Below are 17,425 nucleotides of genomic sequence, written 5' to 3'. Positions count from 1 at the left end.
CATATTTAACTAGAACTTGTACTGTCTTGTAAATTAATCTTCCAGGCATTTTATCCTCAATGATAACTCTGGTTTACTAAGTATAAAGGAAGGAACTCCATCAGGAATATATGACCTCAGGGTTAAAGTTACAGATGGCATCTGGCCTGATGTGGTCTCAACTGTAAAGGTGGTTGTAAAGGAAATCAAAGAAGAAGCTGCTCACAATGCAGGGTCTGTCAGAATAAGAGGTAAAAGATGAGTGCAATGAATGCTTTCTAGATACTTGTTAATGCTTGTTAATGCTCTATCATGGTGAACACTCTGTTCTCATTTTATTTCTGAAGCTAAGCAAGTTCAGGCTTGACTAATACTTGGATTGAAGACCACCAAGTAATGCCATGGATATCAAGATAGGACTACAAAAGATCCTAGAATCCTGCTGAAATTTTGGAGAACAATTTTTAGTCAGAGATGACAGTACTAGGTTCGGTTGACTACTAGTCCTATTTGGTGCAAGGCAGCTTTCTATGTTCTTAATGTTGAGTAGTCCAGTTCCACAATTGAGTGAGCAATAATGTATGACTAATAAGCAATAGCTTATGGGACTGAAGGCTGAAGTTTAACAGTCTCAGTGGGGTACCATCACTCTTGAACCGGTCTGAATCCCTCTTTGAAGGTGAGAGGGTCGGTATATAAAACCTCGAAATAAATAAATAAATAAATAGTGAATTTTTAACTCTTCTCGGGAAGATTATACTTTCCAAAGGTTATGATTATTCCAAATAGTGTGAATGCCAATTTATCTCCAAAAGGATCATGTTTCCAAAAGCCTGTAGAGATTCCTGGTTTCCCCAAAAGGGTTATGAATAGCCATTTTCCAAAAGCAACAGACTAACATGACTGTCTCTTTGAAAACAGATATCACTGCAGAAGATTTTATATATCAGTCATCTGAGAGTGAAAGTAAGTACAATCAAATGAAGATGCTTTTCTCAGAAATCATATCAGCCCAGCTCGAAAATGTCCACATCTTCAGTGTCTTGAATAGTCCAGGTGAAACGCAAGGAGTAGATATTTGGTTTGCAATTCATGGCTCACCCTACTACAAAGCAGAAAAGCTGAATGGCAATATTGCTGTCTCAAAGGCACGGGTATGTATTTTCCCCTTATTTTTTTCATTTGGAATTTCTGTTCTGGATAACATATTGTTTTTCTAATGAATACATGTGATAGAATATTTATTCCTTCAATTCTTTTATGTCTAATAGAGAACTTTTATCCACAACGTTTTTCCAGATGGTCTGGTTTTGCATGAACAGCAGTTACTACATAATTAAACAAGACTGAGATAACATTTCCCTAAGGAAATGCTTAAATGAGATTGTAGTTCTCACTGTACTAGTGATTCAGTTTAGTTGTTGGGGAAAGGTGATATTCAATCCAGTGAGCAAATCTATTATTACCAGGACTTTGGTTGTATGAGTGTACTGGAAGGTGCCAAATGGCTCTTGTTCCAGAGTTGCTGGTGAACAGATACTGCTCTCCTTCTCCACATTTTCACTGTTTTAAATAAACTTGGATTTGGATCTAGGCTAAGTTAGTTTCCCCTGCCATCCCTATGAAACTGATGTGGAAGAATGAATTGTGACTGATAAAGAACATATATACTCCAAAGCCACCCAATAACATCTAACATTTGAAGCTGGCTTGTAATTGGGTGGGAGGTTGCCAACTAATACCAGATTCCATCAGCTATATTTCAGAGTAAGGAACTGGCAAAAACACTTCTGAGTATTCCTTGGTCAAGAAAATGTATGAAATTCATGATTTGAAAGAACATCCACACACAATGGAAGTTTTGTTATATTTTAATTTGGGCACAAGAGTACCTACGTATCCCATGGCTACATCTATCATTATGCGAACAGACCTTCATTCATGTGATGAAACTCCCTCTTCATTTTGTCTCTTTTGCAAGCCTCATCCATTTTTCAAATCTGTTGCCCCAAAGTGTTTCCCAGTCCTCAAAACCAGAGCTGGACTGTTTGGGATGTTCATAGAGTGAGGAGAAATCACTAGCTGTTTGCATTTACTGACAGGCAGATAGCACTGGATCCAGCCTTATAGCAATTCAATATACATTTGTTCAGAAATGGTAATATTCTTAATGACAACAGCATTGTTTAAAAGCTACTTCCATATATTATGGCATTTTTTTGTAAAAAATAAAACCCCACAATGCCTTTAGTATAATTTATGAAAGTTTTGGTAGTTTTCAATTGAATGAGGGTTGATGATTCCCATGTAAGTGAAGCTGTGAATCAGCTCCAGCCCAGACTTTAAAGGAGTTATCCAAAGTACTAAACCCTATCCTCAACAACAAGTTGAGTGTTTTGGGTAATGACTTTAAAATTCAGACTTAAACTCAGTGTGGATCCATCACCCCAATAACATTGGAGTCACCATCAGGTGTTGTTTCATAGGATCATACAATTGGAAGAAACCACAAGGACCATCCAGTCCATCTTCATGCCATGCAGGAAAATGCAATAAAGCACCCCTGATAGATGGCCATTCAACCTCTACTTTAAAACCTACAGAGAAGGAGATTCTGCCACACTCCAAGGAAGCATTTCTGATGTTCAAGCTAATCTAGATATTTTTGGTTCCTTGAAAAAAAGCAGATACTAAAACTTGATCTTATCCACAGCTGGAAACTGTCTTGAACATCAACATCACTCAGATTGGCATTGATGCGTGTGTGACTGCAAACTGCTCTCATAGCACTGGGTGTATCAGCAAAAATGAATTCAGCCCTCTTCCCACAATAACTACCTCTGGAAATGTTTTGCTGGCCTCTGTTACAGTGTTTAGCAATGCACAATGCACTTGCGAAGCTCGGGAAAGGAAGCACCATTCTTGTTCCTCCTACAGGATAAATCCTTGTTTTAATGGTGGCACCTGCACGGACACTGACCTGGGTTACAGGTAATTTAAGAAATTCCCAACTGATTTACTTCTTAAAGGTGGTGGAGTTATAAGCCTTTTTACCGTGACCCTTTCATAGTGTTTTCTTAGTAAGATTTATTCAGAGGACATTTATGATTTTAGTAACTGGTATACCTGGCTAACAGGGAAGAAGGTTGTGAAATCAGAGTTGGAAGAGACCACAAGTACCATCCAACCCCAACCCCTGCCATGCAGGAACACACAATAAAAGAACTCCCGACAGATGAATGTACCACATTGCAATATTGCTTTTGTTTTTGTTTTTGCAAGTAGAGAGAAAAAAGTATCCTTTCATCACAAGCTGAAACACACTTCCACATCAGCCCACAAAGCCTTAGCAGCACCATAGGCCAATGTTTCATGCTCATTGGATCCCTGATCAGAAATGTTTCTTTGAGGGATTGAACATTTGTTTTAATACTTGGTTTTTGACCAAATACATACGAATTTGGTGATCTGCAGATGAGAGGTTGCCATTGAGAGATGATAGCTTATTTAGACAGTGACATCAGTTATAATCTGAGCCAGGGACTTACCGGTGCAGTGCTGACATTGTTTGCTATTATGCCATATAAACCTCAACAGGTTGGGTTGCAAAATTGCACTGCGGGCCAAACGTTGGATAGATTGTGCTTTGCTCTGTACTTAAGAAGCATTTACATACAGCCAGCTATTATGGAGAGAGCCAGCTATTATGGACAATGTTGGACTGGGTCTTCAGATGACCAGAGTTCATATCCCACTTGGCCACAGAAATCCACAGGCTTGCCTTAGGCAAGTTGCATCCTATCAGCCTTAAAGGAAGGCAATGACAAGCCTTCTCTGAGGAAATCTTGCTAAGAAAGCTCTAGAATAAACTTTCTGTAAATTGCTATGAAGGGTCACGCTATTTGCCACATGGAGCCAAGTCTTTGTTTTCAAAGACATGCTAATATAAGGTATTCGTAAGTATCCATGTTAACCATACAGCTGAAATTATATTTTTCCCAGAACGCTAGATGGCAGTGCTAGCCTTCCTAAAGTGAAATCTCCACTGTTTTAAGTTTGACACATGTGACAAAGTCAAACAAGAAATAGCTTTCCACCTAAGCCTGATTCTTTGTCATAACTATACTAACAGTTTCTTGTCAGATTAGAAACCTTAATATAAACATTCCCTTTAACCTCAGCATGACATTATTTCCCCTAAAACGTTTTGGAATGTTTTTTCTCCTTTTTTGAATATTAGCCATTATTATTTTAGTACCTTACAGTATAGTGAATTTCAGTTTTTATTTTTTACGGTTGTCCTCCTGTATCCATCATGAATTGAACCACCCACATCTTGAAAATATCACACACACACCCAAAAAATCCCAAAAGCAAGTCTTAATTTTGCCATTTTATATAAGGGACACCATTTTACTATGCCATTGTATATGTGGGATTTGGGCATCCATTGATTTTGGTATCTACAAGGTATTCTGGAACCAAACCCCAACTGATACCAAGGACCCACTGCGTGTCACTTCTAGCCTTTGGAAACCACCAAGATGATGAGATAATGTGGATAACTTTCCGTTATAGTAAAAAAAAAATCTATTACTTATCTTTGTAGAGATAATGATATTTATGTATATGTGCTCATGCATGTGTGACAGTAGGTTCATTTATATACTACATATCTATATATATTGTATTTCTCCATGAGCTCAAGAAAACAGTTATGGTTTTTTTCTCTCTTACTTAATTTTACCTTTAAAACTCGGTCAGATTGAGCAATAGTAACTTTACAAAGAAAGTAATCCAATGATCTCCATGGGCAAGTGAAGATTTGGATCTTGGTCTCCCCAGTCATAGCTATACTTCCAATCTTGAAAAGCATATATGTCTTGATAAAAGATGGAAGCTGGATTATAGCAATGCTTTCCATTCATTTCTGCAGCTGCAAGTGCCCAAATACTTTCCATGGGCCAGAATGCCAACAGATCCAGCATACCTTCCGAGGACATGGATATGCTTGGTTCCCGCCCATCAAGCCATGCTTCCAGAGTCGAATCTCCCTGGATTTCATTACTGAAGTGGCAGATGGCCTTTTGCTTTACAATGGACCAGTAGCACGCGTGAAGCCAGGAGAAGTAGAGGACTTCATTGCACTAGGTTGAGTTCTTAGCCTTCTTTTGTTGGCATGTGTTTTCTAAGCCTATCATGTTCCTTTCAAGAAATGTATAGCTGTATCTTAAAGAACTGGTGCAGGATTGATATGGAGATACACAAAACTCAGCAGCTACAAATGCAGAGTATTCCACAACTGAGTAATAAACAGTATTTTGTAGGGCTTTTCAGTATTGCCACCTACTACCCAACTACCAGTTCATCCACATGCATGTGCTCTCTTTCTGTTTTTCTCTATCTCTCTCACACACACATATATGCAGAGTGATGTAAGGTATGGCTAGCAATTTTGGAAAACATAGGGAAGTTTCCAAAGTAAGTTTTGGGACGTTAACTTCTAGAAGCCTCCACTCAGCACAGTGAGTAGGCATGCTAGCTGAGAGCATCCTGGGAGCTGCAGTCTAAATCCCTTAACTTTTCCATAACATGAAATTTAACAACTATTTTCTAATGTAGGGAAAACCCTGCTGGGCCACATCAGTCAAGATAAATGTTTCTGAACTATGGCAGTTCAGTTTTAACTTTGGTGTGCATATCTAGTGTATATTTCTCTGCCAGTAGTAATTTTGCTGGATGTTTAGAAATACATGAAGTTATTGCCATCTGATAGTTTTATGATATAAAAATATAATAGCTATATCAGGAAGGGAAGCCAAGCAAGCTAGGTTTTTTCCCCTTGTTTCTCCTCGTAAACAGAGCTCTTGGAAGGTGTTCCATCGCTAACAATAAACCATGGCTCAGGGGCACTGTTCCTACGGATGTTGAAAAAAGTGAATGTGGCTGATCGTCGCTGGCACAACATAAACGTAATCAGTGATGGAAAGGCAAGTGTAAAATCTACCACAAAATTGCTCTCATTGTTTTGAGTTTTAGCATCTATATTTTCTTTGTATCTTTATATTTTTCTAAATTGAAAACATACCGAACAACTAAATAAGCTTGATACAGTTACCTTTTTGGATTACAGTTCTCTAACTTTGCCAGACAGCATATCCAAGAGATCTGTAATTGGATCCTACATGAGCCCTTGGATTTTTCCTGGGAGGAAGGATAGACCTAAATTGGAAAAAGACATGAGCAGAGAGAAGATCTCCCTTTCTACGTATTCAATTTGGAACTGTTTCTGGGCACTATTTAATTGTTTCCAAGGTTGTTTGTGACTCATAAAGCCCTATATGGCTAGGTCCAGTGATGTGTCCAGAGGAGGGCAACTAAATTGATCAAGGGTCTGGAGAACAAGCCATATGAGGAACAGCTTAAAGAGCTGGGCATGTTTAGCCTGCAGAAGAGAAGGCCGAGAGGAGACGTTATGGACATGTATAAGTATGTGAGGGGAAGTCACAGGGAGGAGGGAGAAAGCTTGTTTTCTGCAGCCTTGGAGACTAGGACATAGAACAATGACTTCAAATTGCAGGAAAGAAGATTCCACCTGGACATTAGGAAGAACTGCCTAACTGTGAGAGCTGTTCAGCAATGGAATTCTCTGCCCCAGAGTATGGTGGAGGCTCCTTCATTGGAGGCTTTTAAGCAGAGGATTGATGGCCATCTGTTGGGAATGCTTTGAATGTGATTTTCCTTCATCTTGGCACTGGATGGCCCATGAGGTCTCTTCCAACTTTATTATTCTATTATTCTAAGTGGCAAACTGTATCTTCCCATACGAGCTGCCTGGACCTTGAGATACTTAAGAGAGGTCCTTCATAGGGCCATCTTTGTGGCTGTCTCTACACTTTATATGGAATCTCCTTTCTAGGGAAGTTACAATTACCTCCTCTTTGTTCTCTTTCCATTGGCACACAAATACTTTTCAAAAGATCAGACACCTTAGAATTGAAGGTTTTAAAGAAAAGAGCTGTTAGAGCTGTATTATTTTAAAATTATTTACCATTTAAAAATCTTTTTATAGTGTATGTTTTCATATTATTAATAGTTTCAATTTGTTTTCATGTTTTGTATATTTTAAATGCAATCTTTTAAACATATAATGCACCTTATATCCCAGGCCTGGGGAAAAGGCAGGATATTAATAAGGATGCTGTTGATGTTGATGATGATGACTGCATTCTCAGTCAAAATAAATATATTTTCCATTTTAGAAAGTACAGCTGATCTTGGACCACTGTGCCAATGTCTCTTTTGCAAACAATGATGATGCCCAAGAGGATGTGTCAAAGGTGGATCATTCTGTCTGTAAAGTATCTTCTGAAACTCCAGGAAGTGATAGGTAAACCCTATAAATGAAAGCTTTAATTTGTAGATTAGTCAACTCAAGTTTTGGACAGATTAATCCATGAGAGGCTCAGTTGAAATGGCTGTGTCTCCAAATAAGTATACTCTATGTGTATACTTTTGAACTATGCAAAAAAAGTGACTCTATTTAAAGCTTCAAGAACAGACACAGTGCTGCTTAATTTGCAACTCTCCGTCTACCACACCCTTCCTTCCTGGGTTCATATCTGCTATTCTAGATTAACATTAAGTATGAATTAGCATTTTATCTGACCCTGGGGCATCTCTAGTTTGTAGAAACTATACTCAACTTCCAAAGTAGTAATGTAAACCATTGAGCAGGTCTTATAATAATTGAGCAGGTCTTCTAGTCAAACTGTTTGCTATTATAATGAGAATTACTGTTAATGTTATGGTATTTGTGGATGCAACATACTTTGATTATTCCATTCTGTTCTGTTGTTTACAAAGCTCACATTTGAGAACCATGCAATCAGATATTTTTTTAAAAAATCAAAAAATGAATCTCCTTGTAAAACAAACAAACAAACCCCTGGGTATGAAGTAAACGTATGATTTTGTATTGAGCCACACTCTTAACTATCCTGGGTATGCAGGTTGGATGAGCCTGATCTAGGCAATAAACATTCTTACAAGAATTATTAAAATGATTGACAACTCTGGGTTTTTATCTTGGTTTCAATGTTCACACAGTTTTAATTATTTATTTTTCAATGGGTTGTTTTAACTTTGTATTGTATGTTTTTATTCTTTAAGTAACTGCCTTGGGTCTGTGCCCTGAGAAAGGCGAGATATAAATTCCTCAAATAAATAAATAAATAAATAAACAAACAAATAAGCTCTAGTAAAAATAGAACAATATGGATAGCATTGTGTGTCTAGTTCAGGCATGGGCAAACTTGGGCCCTCCAGGTGTTTTGGACTTCAACTCCCAAAATTCCTAACAGTCAGTAGGCTATTGGGAATTGTGGGAGTTGAAGGCCCAAACATCTGGAGAGCTGAAGTTTGCCCATGCTTGATCTAGCTTCAACTGCACTTTAAATTATGTTCCCCACTTTTCTTTCTGTTGGTAGAAATCTGGATGTCCACCAACCTCTCCAGCTGGGTGGGGTCAAGAAGGCCCAGCCCTACCATACATCCCAGAAGCACTTCAAAGGTTTTGTGGGTTGCATTCGGAATGTCATCATTGATAGCCAGGTGAGAGCATGAAAAGGGCATGCACTGTTTCTCCACCTCACTTCTCAGCTAAATGTAACTTCAATTGTGTTTACCTTAATTCTTTTTGCATATCTCATCTTTATCTACAGGTATATAATTTGGAGCAACCCGCAGAGTCCTTAAACAGTGCACCAGGCTGTTCTCTGACAGATGGACTGTGCCAAAAAGGTGGAATACCCTCCTGTGGTGTCCATGGCAAATGCATTGGTGACTGGGGCTCCTTTAACTGTGATTGTTTCACTGGCTACATGGGAGCAAGATGTGACAAAGGTACAGTTGGCAGTGAAGGGAGAAATCCAGAAGAAAGGCTTTGACAATGTGGCAGGACATTCATGGGATAATAACTGGTTTGTTTTGCAACTGTGGTGCATTTTGCACATTTCTTGATGCACCAGTCAAGGTTCTGCAGGTGAAAGTTTTCAGAAAAAGGCCAAAAACCTGTTAGATCTTACTAGAATGTACCCATTGCATCAGTGGTGATATTGATTGAATGGGTCTACTCTATTTGGTAGTAACCAGTAGGAGCTAAACAAAATATATACTTCTGCTTTTATTACTTGGGTTTTCAAAAGCAAAAGAGTTAGATGATGAAGTGGGAAACCACACAAAGGAGTCAGATTTTTCAAAAGTAAGAATTCAGGAGCTTGGAACATAAAGTAAATGTGTTACACAACACATTACTTTAGAATAACTTGTACTAATTACTTAGCACATATATACTATTTAATTGCTTACAAATAAAGTAATTTTACTAATACATTACTTTTTTTATAATCTTTTGAAATGTGAAGTCCCAGAGAGGCCCCAAACCCTCTAAACCAGTGGTTCCCAACCTTTTTTTGAACACAGACTACTTGACCAGGGACCACTTTGACCAGGGACCTTTTACCAACATTGGTGTCACAAAGGTTACGGATCAATTTTTGGTCAACTTTAGATTTGGTTTGGTTATTGAGGTGCTGATTCAAAAATTGCATTGGATAGACCACATCAGCTCTAGTTTCTGATACAGAACATATGCCATTCAGTAGTCGCTATCTGCTAGCCCACAAGTACAGTAAAAGTCTAGCTTATCCAACATAAATGGGCCGGCAGAATGTTGGATGAATGAAAATGATGGATAATAAGGAGGGATTAAGGAAAAGCCCATTAAATATCAAATTGCATTATGATTTTACAAATTAAGCACCAAAACATTATGTTTTACAACAAATCAACAGAAAACAGTTCAATACACCGTAACGTTATGTAGTAATTACTGTATTTATGAATTTAGCACCAAAATATCACAATGTATTGAAACAGCTCTGGATCTGGGTGGGAGGCAAACTGCATTGGATAATACAGAACTTTGGATGAGCGAAGGTGGGATAAGCAAGACTCTACTGTAAATGCATAGTAGGGAAATAGGAAATAGAGGAAGGATTATTCAACATTCCTTTGGTGTGCTCTTTACATCCAGCTCTACTAGAATGGAATTTTGGAAAGGATAGTTGGATTCTTTATGATCTGAAAAATGTATTCAGTGCTTACAGCACACACGTCCGCCTCTCAGTACGAACCAGAACGTCATCTAGTACCCTTCTCAGTTTGGCATCCTCAGTTGGAAATGGATTCATCAGATTGGAGGTAAACAACAAAAAGGGTTATTTTTGTCTGTTCTGATGGTGATGATTCATACAAGGGGTCAGTAGAAGGTGAAACCCGAAATAAAATGAAAAGGAAAAACATTATTTTCCTGAATCAAAACAAAACTTGGAAAAAAATCAGGAAGCCTCTATTATACCTGAACAATAAGAGAGCTTGAGTGGGTGGGTGAAAACAACACTATTTTTCTGAATAAGTGGTTGTCCAAGCAACAGAACAGCTGGGTTTACCAGAACTGAAATGGGTTTCTTACTTTCTGATGAAAAGCAGAATGATTTTGGATGATATATTTATTTGGCATGCATGCAGTCTTTAATATTCTTTAAGGGCTGACCCTAGGAAGCCTTAGATGGGAACTGAACTGGAGCCCTTCTTCCCCACTTTTACTAAGATTTGGCCAGCCTACAGGCTAACAAATGGGAAAGTCATGCAAATATATGAGACAGCAGTAGCTTGTGGCTTCCATCTCAGGGTGTGCATGGATCTGCTCCAAGTTTCATTTTGGATATAGGCACATTGGAGGGTTTAGCCTGAACTCTTTTCAAGTTAAGACTAAACCCTGAAGCAGATTCACCATCCCATTGACTTGAAAACCTGTGGTTGGCACTGGATGTAGACTAGCCTATGGTTGGGAAACTCAAGAGTGGGGTTGGGCAACTCTTTATATTGCCCTCCAAGATTCATTAGAGTTGCATTCATGAAACATTTTTATTTTGTAAGATACTTAATTGTATATGTCTTTTCTAATGTCAAATATACAGTTTGTGGTCTTCTGTCTTTCTACAGATTATTGGTGGATATTTTGGTGTCAGTTTCAATTTGGGAGGCAAAGATCACGTCCTTCAGTTGAGCACTGTGCGCATAGACAATGGCCAGTGGACTGAACTAACCCTGGAGCGATATCACAATGAATTTTCTCTGCGTATTAACGATGGTGGAGGGGACCATGAGGTGTCAACCATTCTTGGATCAGGAGGACTGTTCAAAATAAATCTAGCAAGGATTGTGCTTGGAAACCGCCTGGCGAATCATTCGGAAAGTGATTTCCAAGGTATGGACTTGTGACCAAAGACCCAGAACAAAAAAATAGATTGGAGAATGAGTTAAATAGCAAACCTAGGAAAAAGTGGTTTATCTTAAATGGATCTGTACATGACCAACTAATGCCTTGACTCCAGCTAGTACTTCTATCAATTGTTTTAGCTTGGTGAAGATATTCTAACACATTTGTTTTGTGGTAGTGACTTGACAAACTATCTTAATATTGTGAACCTTTGTGACTCAAGACTCCCATTTTGGTCAGAGTCCAGTCTGTAAGAATAGGAAACAAATGCTTTTCTTTCTGTAAATAAAATTGGATCCTTGATTCACTGGACCTGGATTTCTAATTTTTATTGGAGTTATGGGCGAAGAAAAGGCCCCTTTAAAGTTTTTACACTATGACTAGCATGCAGGTCTGTGAGGCATTACAAAGGAAATAGTAGAACTAGGTTTATTAATTAAAGAAGGCATAAAACTGGCAAATGGGTTTTTAAAAAAATCTATGAATGAAAATGAACATAAAACACTATCTATGATGCAAACAAAATCCACAAAGGAACCAATACCATTGCTAAATAGTAATACAATGTTTTTAGTGTCTAATTGATCTCCAGAGCCAACAACTAATTTAACCATGTGCATCATTCCCTAAATGAGTGCTTGGGGCCTGTTTACTTATTGTATCAGAAACAAATCGGATACAGTCGTAATGTATTTGAAAATACAAAGTTTTTTAAAAACTTGATATTATACTAAATGTCCTTTGACCAGTAGCTGGTCACTTGGAGTTCCTCTGGTGTTGCTATAAGGACGTCCTCCATTGTGCATGTGGCAGGGCTCAGATAGCATTGTAATAGATGGTCTGTGGTTTGCTCTTCTCCACACTTGCATGTCGTGGACTTCACTTCGTGGTCCCATTTCTTAAGGTTGGCTCTGTATCTCGTAGTGCCAGAGTGCAGTCTGATCAGCACCTTCCAAGTTGCCCAGTCTTTTGTGTGCCCAGGGGGGAGTCTTTCATTCGGTATCAGCCATGGTTTGAAATTCCAGATTTTAGCCTGCCATTTTTGGACTCTCGCTTGCTGAGGTGTTCCTGCAAGTATCTCTGTAGATCTTAGAAAACAATTTCTTGATTTTAGGCACTGGCGTGCTGGCTGATATCTGATCAGAGGATTGGCCGGAGTTGTGACTACCCTGGTCGTTTCTTTATTGGCTGCTACTTCACTAAGGATGTCAAGTGGTGCAATACTAGCTAAACAATATAATTTCTCCAGTGGAGTAGGGCATAGATATCCTGTGATAATGCAGCATGTCTAATTAAGAGCCACGTCCACTGTTTTAGTGTGGTGAGATGTGTTCCACACTGGGCATGCATACTCAGCAGCAGAGTAGCAAAGCACAAGGGCAGATGTCTTCACTGTGTGTGGATGTGATCCCCAGGTTGTACCAGTCAGCTTTCGTATGATATTGTTTCTAGCGCCCACTTTATGCTAGATATTCAATCAGTGCTTCTTGTAGGTCAGAGCATGGTCCAGAGTAACTCCTAGGTATTTGGGTCTATTGTCTGATTAGTATTGCAAATAAAAATGGACCACGTTTCTGTAAAATGGAATTAAAAACAATGAGGGAAGGAGAAGTTAATTATATTTGTTCAGATTAATGGCAAGCTCCATTTGTGAGAGGCAACTAGGGTATAAATTGAATGATGAGTAAAATCTGTCAATGGAAGATTATGAAGGTGAGCTAGATCTGCTTTGTGTCTCCTGCAGGCTGCATGAGGGATGTCCGTCTAAATGGGCAGCCCCTTCTTGTAAACGGGGAAAGCACGGAGTACAGCTTCATTGTGGAGCAGGAGGGCATCACCATTGGCTGCCATTCCAACTCCTGCAGCAACCAGCCCTGTTATAACCCTTTCCACTGCGTAGATCTATGGAGAAAGTACGAATGCAGGTATGCACCTTTGTGTGAACTTAGTTCCCCTTTTGTTTAAAATGCAGCTTTTCAAAAGGAAATATTTCCTATACCCCAGAGTTGGACATGGCTGGACTTCATGTCAGGGGAAAACCTTTACCTTTACCTATATACATATATGTATCTCTCTGTGTGTGTATGTATACACACACACACACATACACATGCATACATATACATATATACAATTTACATTTTTCAACTGGTGCCTTTCTTTATTCAGATGTCCAGCTGGCAAAGTAGAAGTGACCGATACTCTGACAGGCCTGAAACAGTGCACCTCATCACCCTGTGGGCACTGGAACTGTAGGAATGGTGGCACCTGCGTGGCTCAGTCTCGGGACAAATACGTCTGCCAGTGTCCTGAAGGTTATAAAGGAAAGTGGTGTGAAGTCAGCCCTGTAAAAGCAGGAAGACCAGTAGGACTCAGCTCTGGTTCCATCTTGGCCATCAGCATGTGCCTGCTTGTTTTTTTAGGTAGGAACATTTGACTTTGCTCATGTTATGTTACTGCATGCTATGCCCTTGAAATGCTCCACATCACTGTCTCTAGGTTCCCAAACTGCTAGTAAAAATGTTCCAGAAGACATTCCTGTTTTAGACACCCTCTCTCTGAATCATATGGCCCACTATGGCAATTCTGGGAGTGAATATCCAAAACCACAAGTTTTCCTAGATGTATTTGTTCTTTCTTTGCCCTCTCAAATGTATACTCCAATACATACTTCTTCATTATTTCCTAATGAAGCAGACTTACACACCAAGAATTTCTCCATCTTTTTCCCCTGGAAGAACTTTTGACATAATTTTTAGTGTTCAGAGAACTCCTGCATAAAAATTATTATATATATTGCAAAAAAAAAAGTTTCATTTTATCCTAGTCATGATCTCCCATGGAACCTCTAGCAACCTGTCATGGAACCCCAGAGTCCCAAGAAATACTCATTGTGAAACTCTGCATTAGACAAAAGAGAAAGTTGTCCGTGGTGCCTTGAATATATTAGGCAATTCATGGGTCACACGCTCCCCCTGAGCATTCCTTAAGTTTTTCCTCAACTCTCCAACTAACACTGGTTGTCCATCTCTATGAATCGTCATTTAAATGGCCCACAGTGCTCCAAGAAAGTATTGGAGAGGCACACTGAATAATTAAAGTAGTAACTCCCAAACATAAGAGTATAGAACCAAGCAAAGCACTGTTACTGTCTGCCCTGGTCAACAGAGCAAGCCACTGCAAATTATCTATATATGAGGGTCACCAGTCTTTTGAAGGGGGGCACATGGAGCTGGTTCTATTTATTCATTTATTTATCACATTTATACCCCCACCCTTCTCACCCTGAAGGGGACTCAAGATGGCCTTACAACAGGCAACAGTTTGATGCCATACACACATATATGACCATGAATTAAGCAATTACAATTAAAACCAAACAGTTAAAACATGGGTTGTTGTAGGTTTTTCGGGCTATATGGCCATGTTCTAGAGGGATTCTCTCCTGACATTTCACCTGCATCTATGGCAAGCATCCTCAGAGGAAGTTAGGTCTGTTGGAACTAGAAAATGGGTTTATATATCTGTGGAATGACCAGGGTGGGGCAAAGAACTCTTGTCTGCTGGAGCTAGGTGTGAAGTTTCAACTGACCACCTTGATTAGCATTTGGTGGCCTGGCAGTGCCTGGGGCAATCTTTTGTTGAGAGGTGATTAGATGACCTTGATTGTTTCCTCTCTGTTGTTTTGATGTTGTAATTTTAGAGTTTTTTAATACTGGTAGCCAGATTTTGTTCATTTTCATGGTTTCCTCCTTTCTGTTGAAGTTGTCCACATGCTTGTGGATTTCAATGTCTTCTCTGTGTAGTCTGACATGGTGGTTGTTGGAGTGGTCCAACATTTCTGTGTACTCAAATAATATGCTGTGTCCAGGTTGGTTCATCAGGTGCTCTGCTTATGGCTGACTTCTCTGGTTGAAGTAGTCTGCAGTGCCTTTCATGTTCCTTGATTCATGTTTGGGCAATGCTGTGTTTGGTGGTCCCTATGTAGGTGGTCAGTTGAAACATTCACACCTAGCTCCAGCAGACAAGAGTTCTTTGCCCCACCCTGGTCATTCCACAGATATATAAACCCATTTTCTAGTTCCAACAGACCTAACTTCCTCTGAGGATGCTTGCCATAGATGCAGGTGAAATGTCAGGAGAGAATCCCTCTAGAACATGGCCATATAGCCCGAAAAAACCTACAATAACCCAATTCTTGGGAAGGAAGCAAAAAACCTCCCTTCAAAGAGTGTACATGTCTCAGAAAAGTAATGACTCAATTAATTTATAAAAACCATTGTAATCTTCATTAAAACAGTGTTTTACTTACTTTGGGTATCTTATTTACTCAGGATTGGTGAAAGGCCAGAGACTGGCCAAAATGCCTTCTATTTAAATGTCCTAGTGGATTCCTGTAGGTAAGTAAAATACCCTTTTAATGAAGCTTGCTTTTAAGATATAGATGATTCATTACCTTCCTGAAGAGTGTACCTTTGTTTTTCAGTCCTTTAAATTAACATGGCATTTCTCCTTAGAAACGTAATTATTAAATGCTAATTTATTTTACTCAGGTTGCTTTTATATTAGAGAAAAGATGTTGATGTGCTTTGCAGATTATAACAAATATGTCTTCTCAAACGTGTCTTCCTATCTTGTTTTCCTTCATCAGGTTTATTAGTCTCTTATACCGTGTGGAGTCAATGGGGGAGATCAAGGTTTCGAAAAGGAGGAATTTACCATATTCCTGAGGAACATGAAAGTTGGGACGATGTTAGAGAGAATGTCTTCAATTATAATGAGGAAGGAGGAGGGGAGCATGACCTGGTATGGTTTTGCATGACCTGGTATGGCATCCGTACAGCATTTTAAATTCATAATAGCCCAGATTCAGTTATGCATCAAAAGTTGTGAAAGATTCCTTTTTTAACCAGGGAAAAAAGTGAAAAAAATGCAGAAATTAACAACCCAATCCTTTTAATCAGAGGTGGACAACTGCGTCATTTTGGATGTTGTTGTAATGCAGGCTTAGAGCCACATTACAACATTCACCCCTGCTGTATTTCATAGGAAATATGCACCACTGCAGTATATTCTTGGTTGTTTGCTCTCCTGCTAACATATTTAGGACTAAAGCCCCAATTGTCTTTAATGATATAACCCATGTCACATTCACAGCCCTCAAACTACGTTATGCAATTTACCTTAGCCCAGTGGTTCTCAACCTGGGGTCCCCAGATGTTTTTGGCCTACAATTCCCAGAAATCCCAGCCAGTTTAGCAGCTGTTAGGATTTCTGGGCGTGGAAGGCCAAAAACATCTGGGGACCCCAGGTTGAGAATCACTGCTTAGCCGATGGTTCTCAACCTGTGGGTCTTCAGGTTTTAGCCTACAACTCCCAGAAATCCCAGAAAAAGGAAGAGGGGCCGAGCAAGGGCAAGATGAATGGATGGTATCCTTGTAGTGACTGGCTTGACCTTGAAGGAGCTGGGGGTGGTGACGGTCAACAGGGAGCTCTGGCATGGCATGGTCCATGAGGTCACGAAGAGTTGGAAGCGACTGAACAAATGAACAACAACCCAGAAATCCCAACCAGTTTACCAGATGTTGGGATTTCTGGAAGTTCAAGGCCAAAACATCTGGGGACCCACAGGTTGAGAACCACTGCTTAGTCAGTGGTTCTCAACCTGTGGGTCCTCAGGTGTTTTAGCCTACAACTCCCAGAAATCCCAGAAAAAGGAAGAGGGGCCGACCAAGGGCAAGATGAATGGAAGGTATCCTTGAAGTGACTGGCTTGACCTTGAAGGAGCTGGGGGTGGTGACAGCCGACAGGGAGCTCTGGCGTGGGCTGGTCCATGAGGTCACGAAGAGTCGGAAGCGACTGAACAAATGAACAACAACCCAGAAATCCCAACCAGTTTACCAGATGTTGGGATTTCTGGAAGTTCAAGACCAAAACATCTGGGGACCCACAGGTTGAGAACCACTGACCTTAGTTGTGATCGTTCAAGCACCTTATTGTGTAGTCTTTCTGAGTAAACAGAACAAAGGATAAGGCACTGCTATGAATCATTTGCTCAGTAGGAACTGTGAGGTTGACTCATGGTTTAAATTTAAATTGTAT

At 39.6% G+C, this 17,425-nt stretch overlaps 1 protein-coding gene across 5 annotated transcripts in view; it reads left to right on the top strand.

The window, feature by feature from the left end:
* Nucleotides 1–17,425, top strand: part of LOC132773507 (neural-cadherin-like) — a 54,020-nt gene that overhangs the window by 33,094 nt on the left and 3,501 nt on the right. For 2 of the 5 annotated variants that reach the window (XM_060772753.2, XM_067467348.1), the window contains exons 20-32: nucleotides 46–230; nucleotides 901–1,133; nucleotides 2,693–2,970; nucleotides 4,916–5,130; nucleotides 5,842–5,969; nucleotides 7,242–7,369; nucleotides 8,469–8,592; nucleotides 8,703–8,883; nucleotides 10,076–10,242; nucleotides 11,047–11,311; nucleotides 13,068–13,248; nucleotides 13,493–13,746; nucleotides 15,975–16,129. In XM_060772753.2, coding sequence (XP_060628736.2) covers nucleotides 46–230; nucleotides 901–1,133; nucleotides 2,693–2,970; nucleotides 4,916–5,130; nucleotides 5,842–5,969; nucleotides 7,242–7,369; nucleotides 8,469–8,592; nucleotides 8,703–8,883; nucleotides 10,076–10,242; nucleotides 11,047–11,311; nucleotides 13,068–13,248; nucleotides 13,493–13,746; nucleotides 15,975–16,129 — 2,494 coding nt within the window. Of the gene's footprint in view, nucleotides 1–45; nucleotides 231–900; nucleotides 1,134–2,692; nucleotides 2,971–4,915; nucleotides 5,131–5,841; nucleotides 5,970–7,241; nucleotides 7,370–8,468; nucleotides 8,593–8,702; nucleotides 8,884–10,075; nucleotides 10,243–11,046; nucleotides 11,312–13,067; nucleotides 13,249–13,492; nucleotides 13,747–15,657; nucleotides 15,724–15,974; nucleotides 16,150–17,425 lie in introns of those variants that run through there. The other 3 variants (XM_067467350.1, XM_067467349.1, XM_067467351.1) reach the window with 2 other exon arrangements.

This window comes from Anolis sagrei, chromosome 4, assembly GCF_037176765.1.
Source record: "Anolis sagrei isolate rAnoSag1 chromosome 4, rAnoSag1.mat, whole genome shotgun sequence".
In the NCBI taxonomy this organism is placed as follows: Eukaryota; Metazoa; Chordata; class Lepidosauria; order Squamata; family Dactyloidae; genus Anolis; species Anolis sagrei.
Note: the sequence above shows the minus strand (reverse complement) of the source record. Positions and strands in the feature narration are given on the sequence as shown.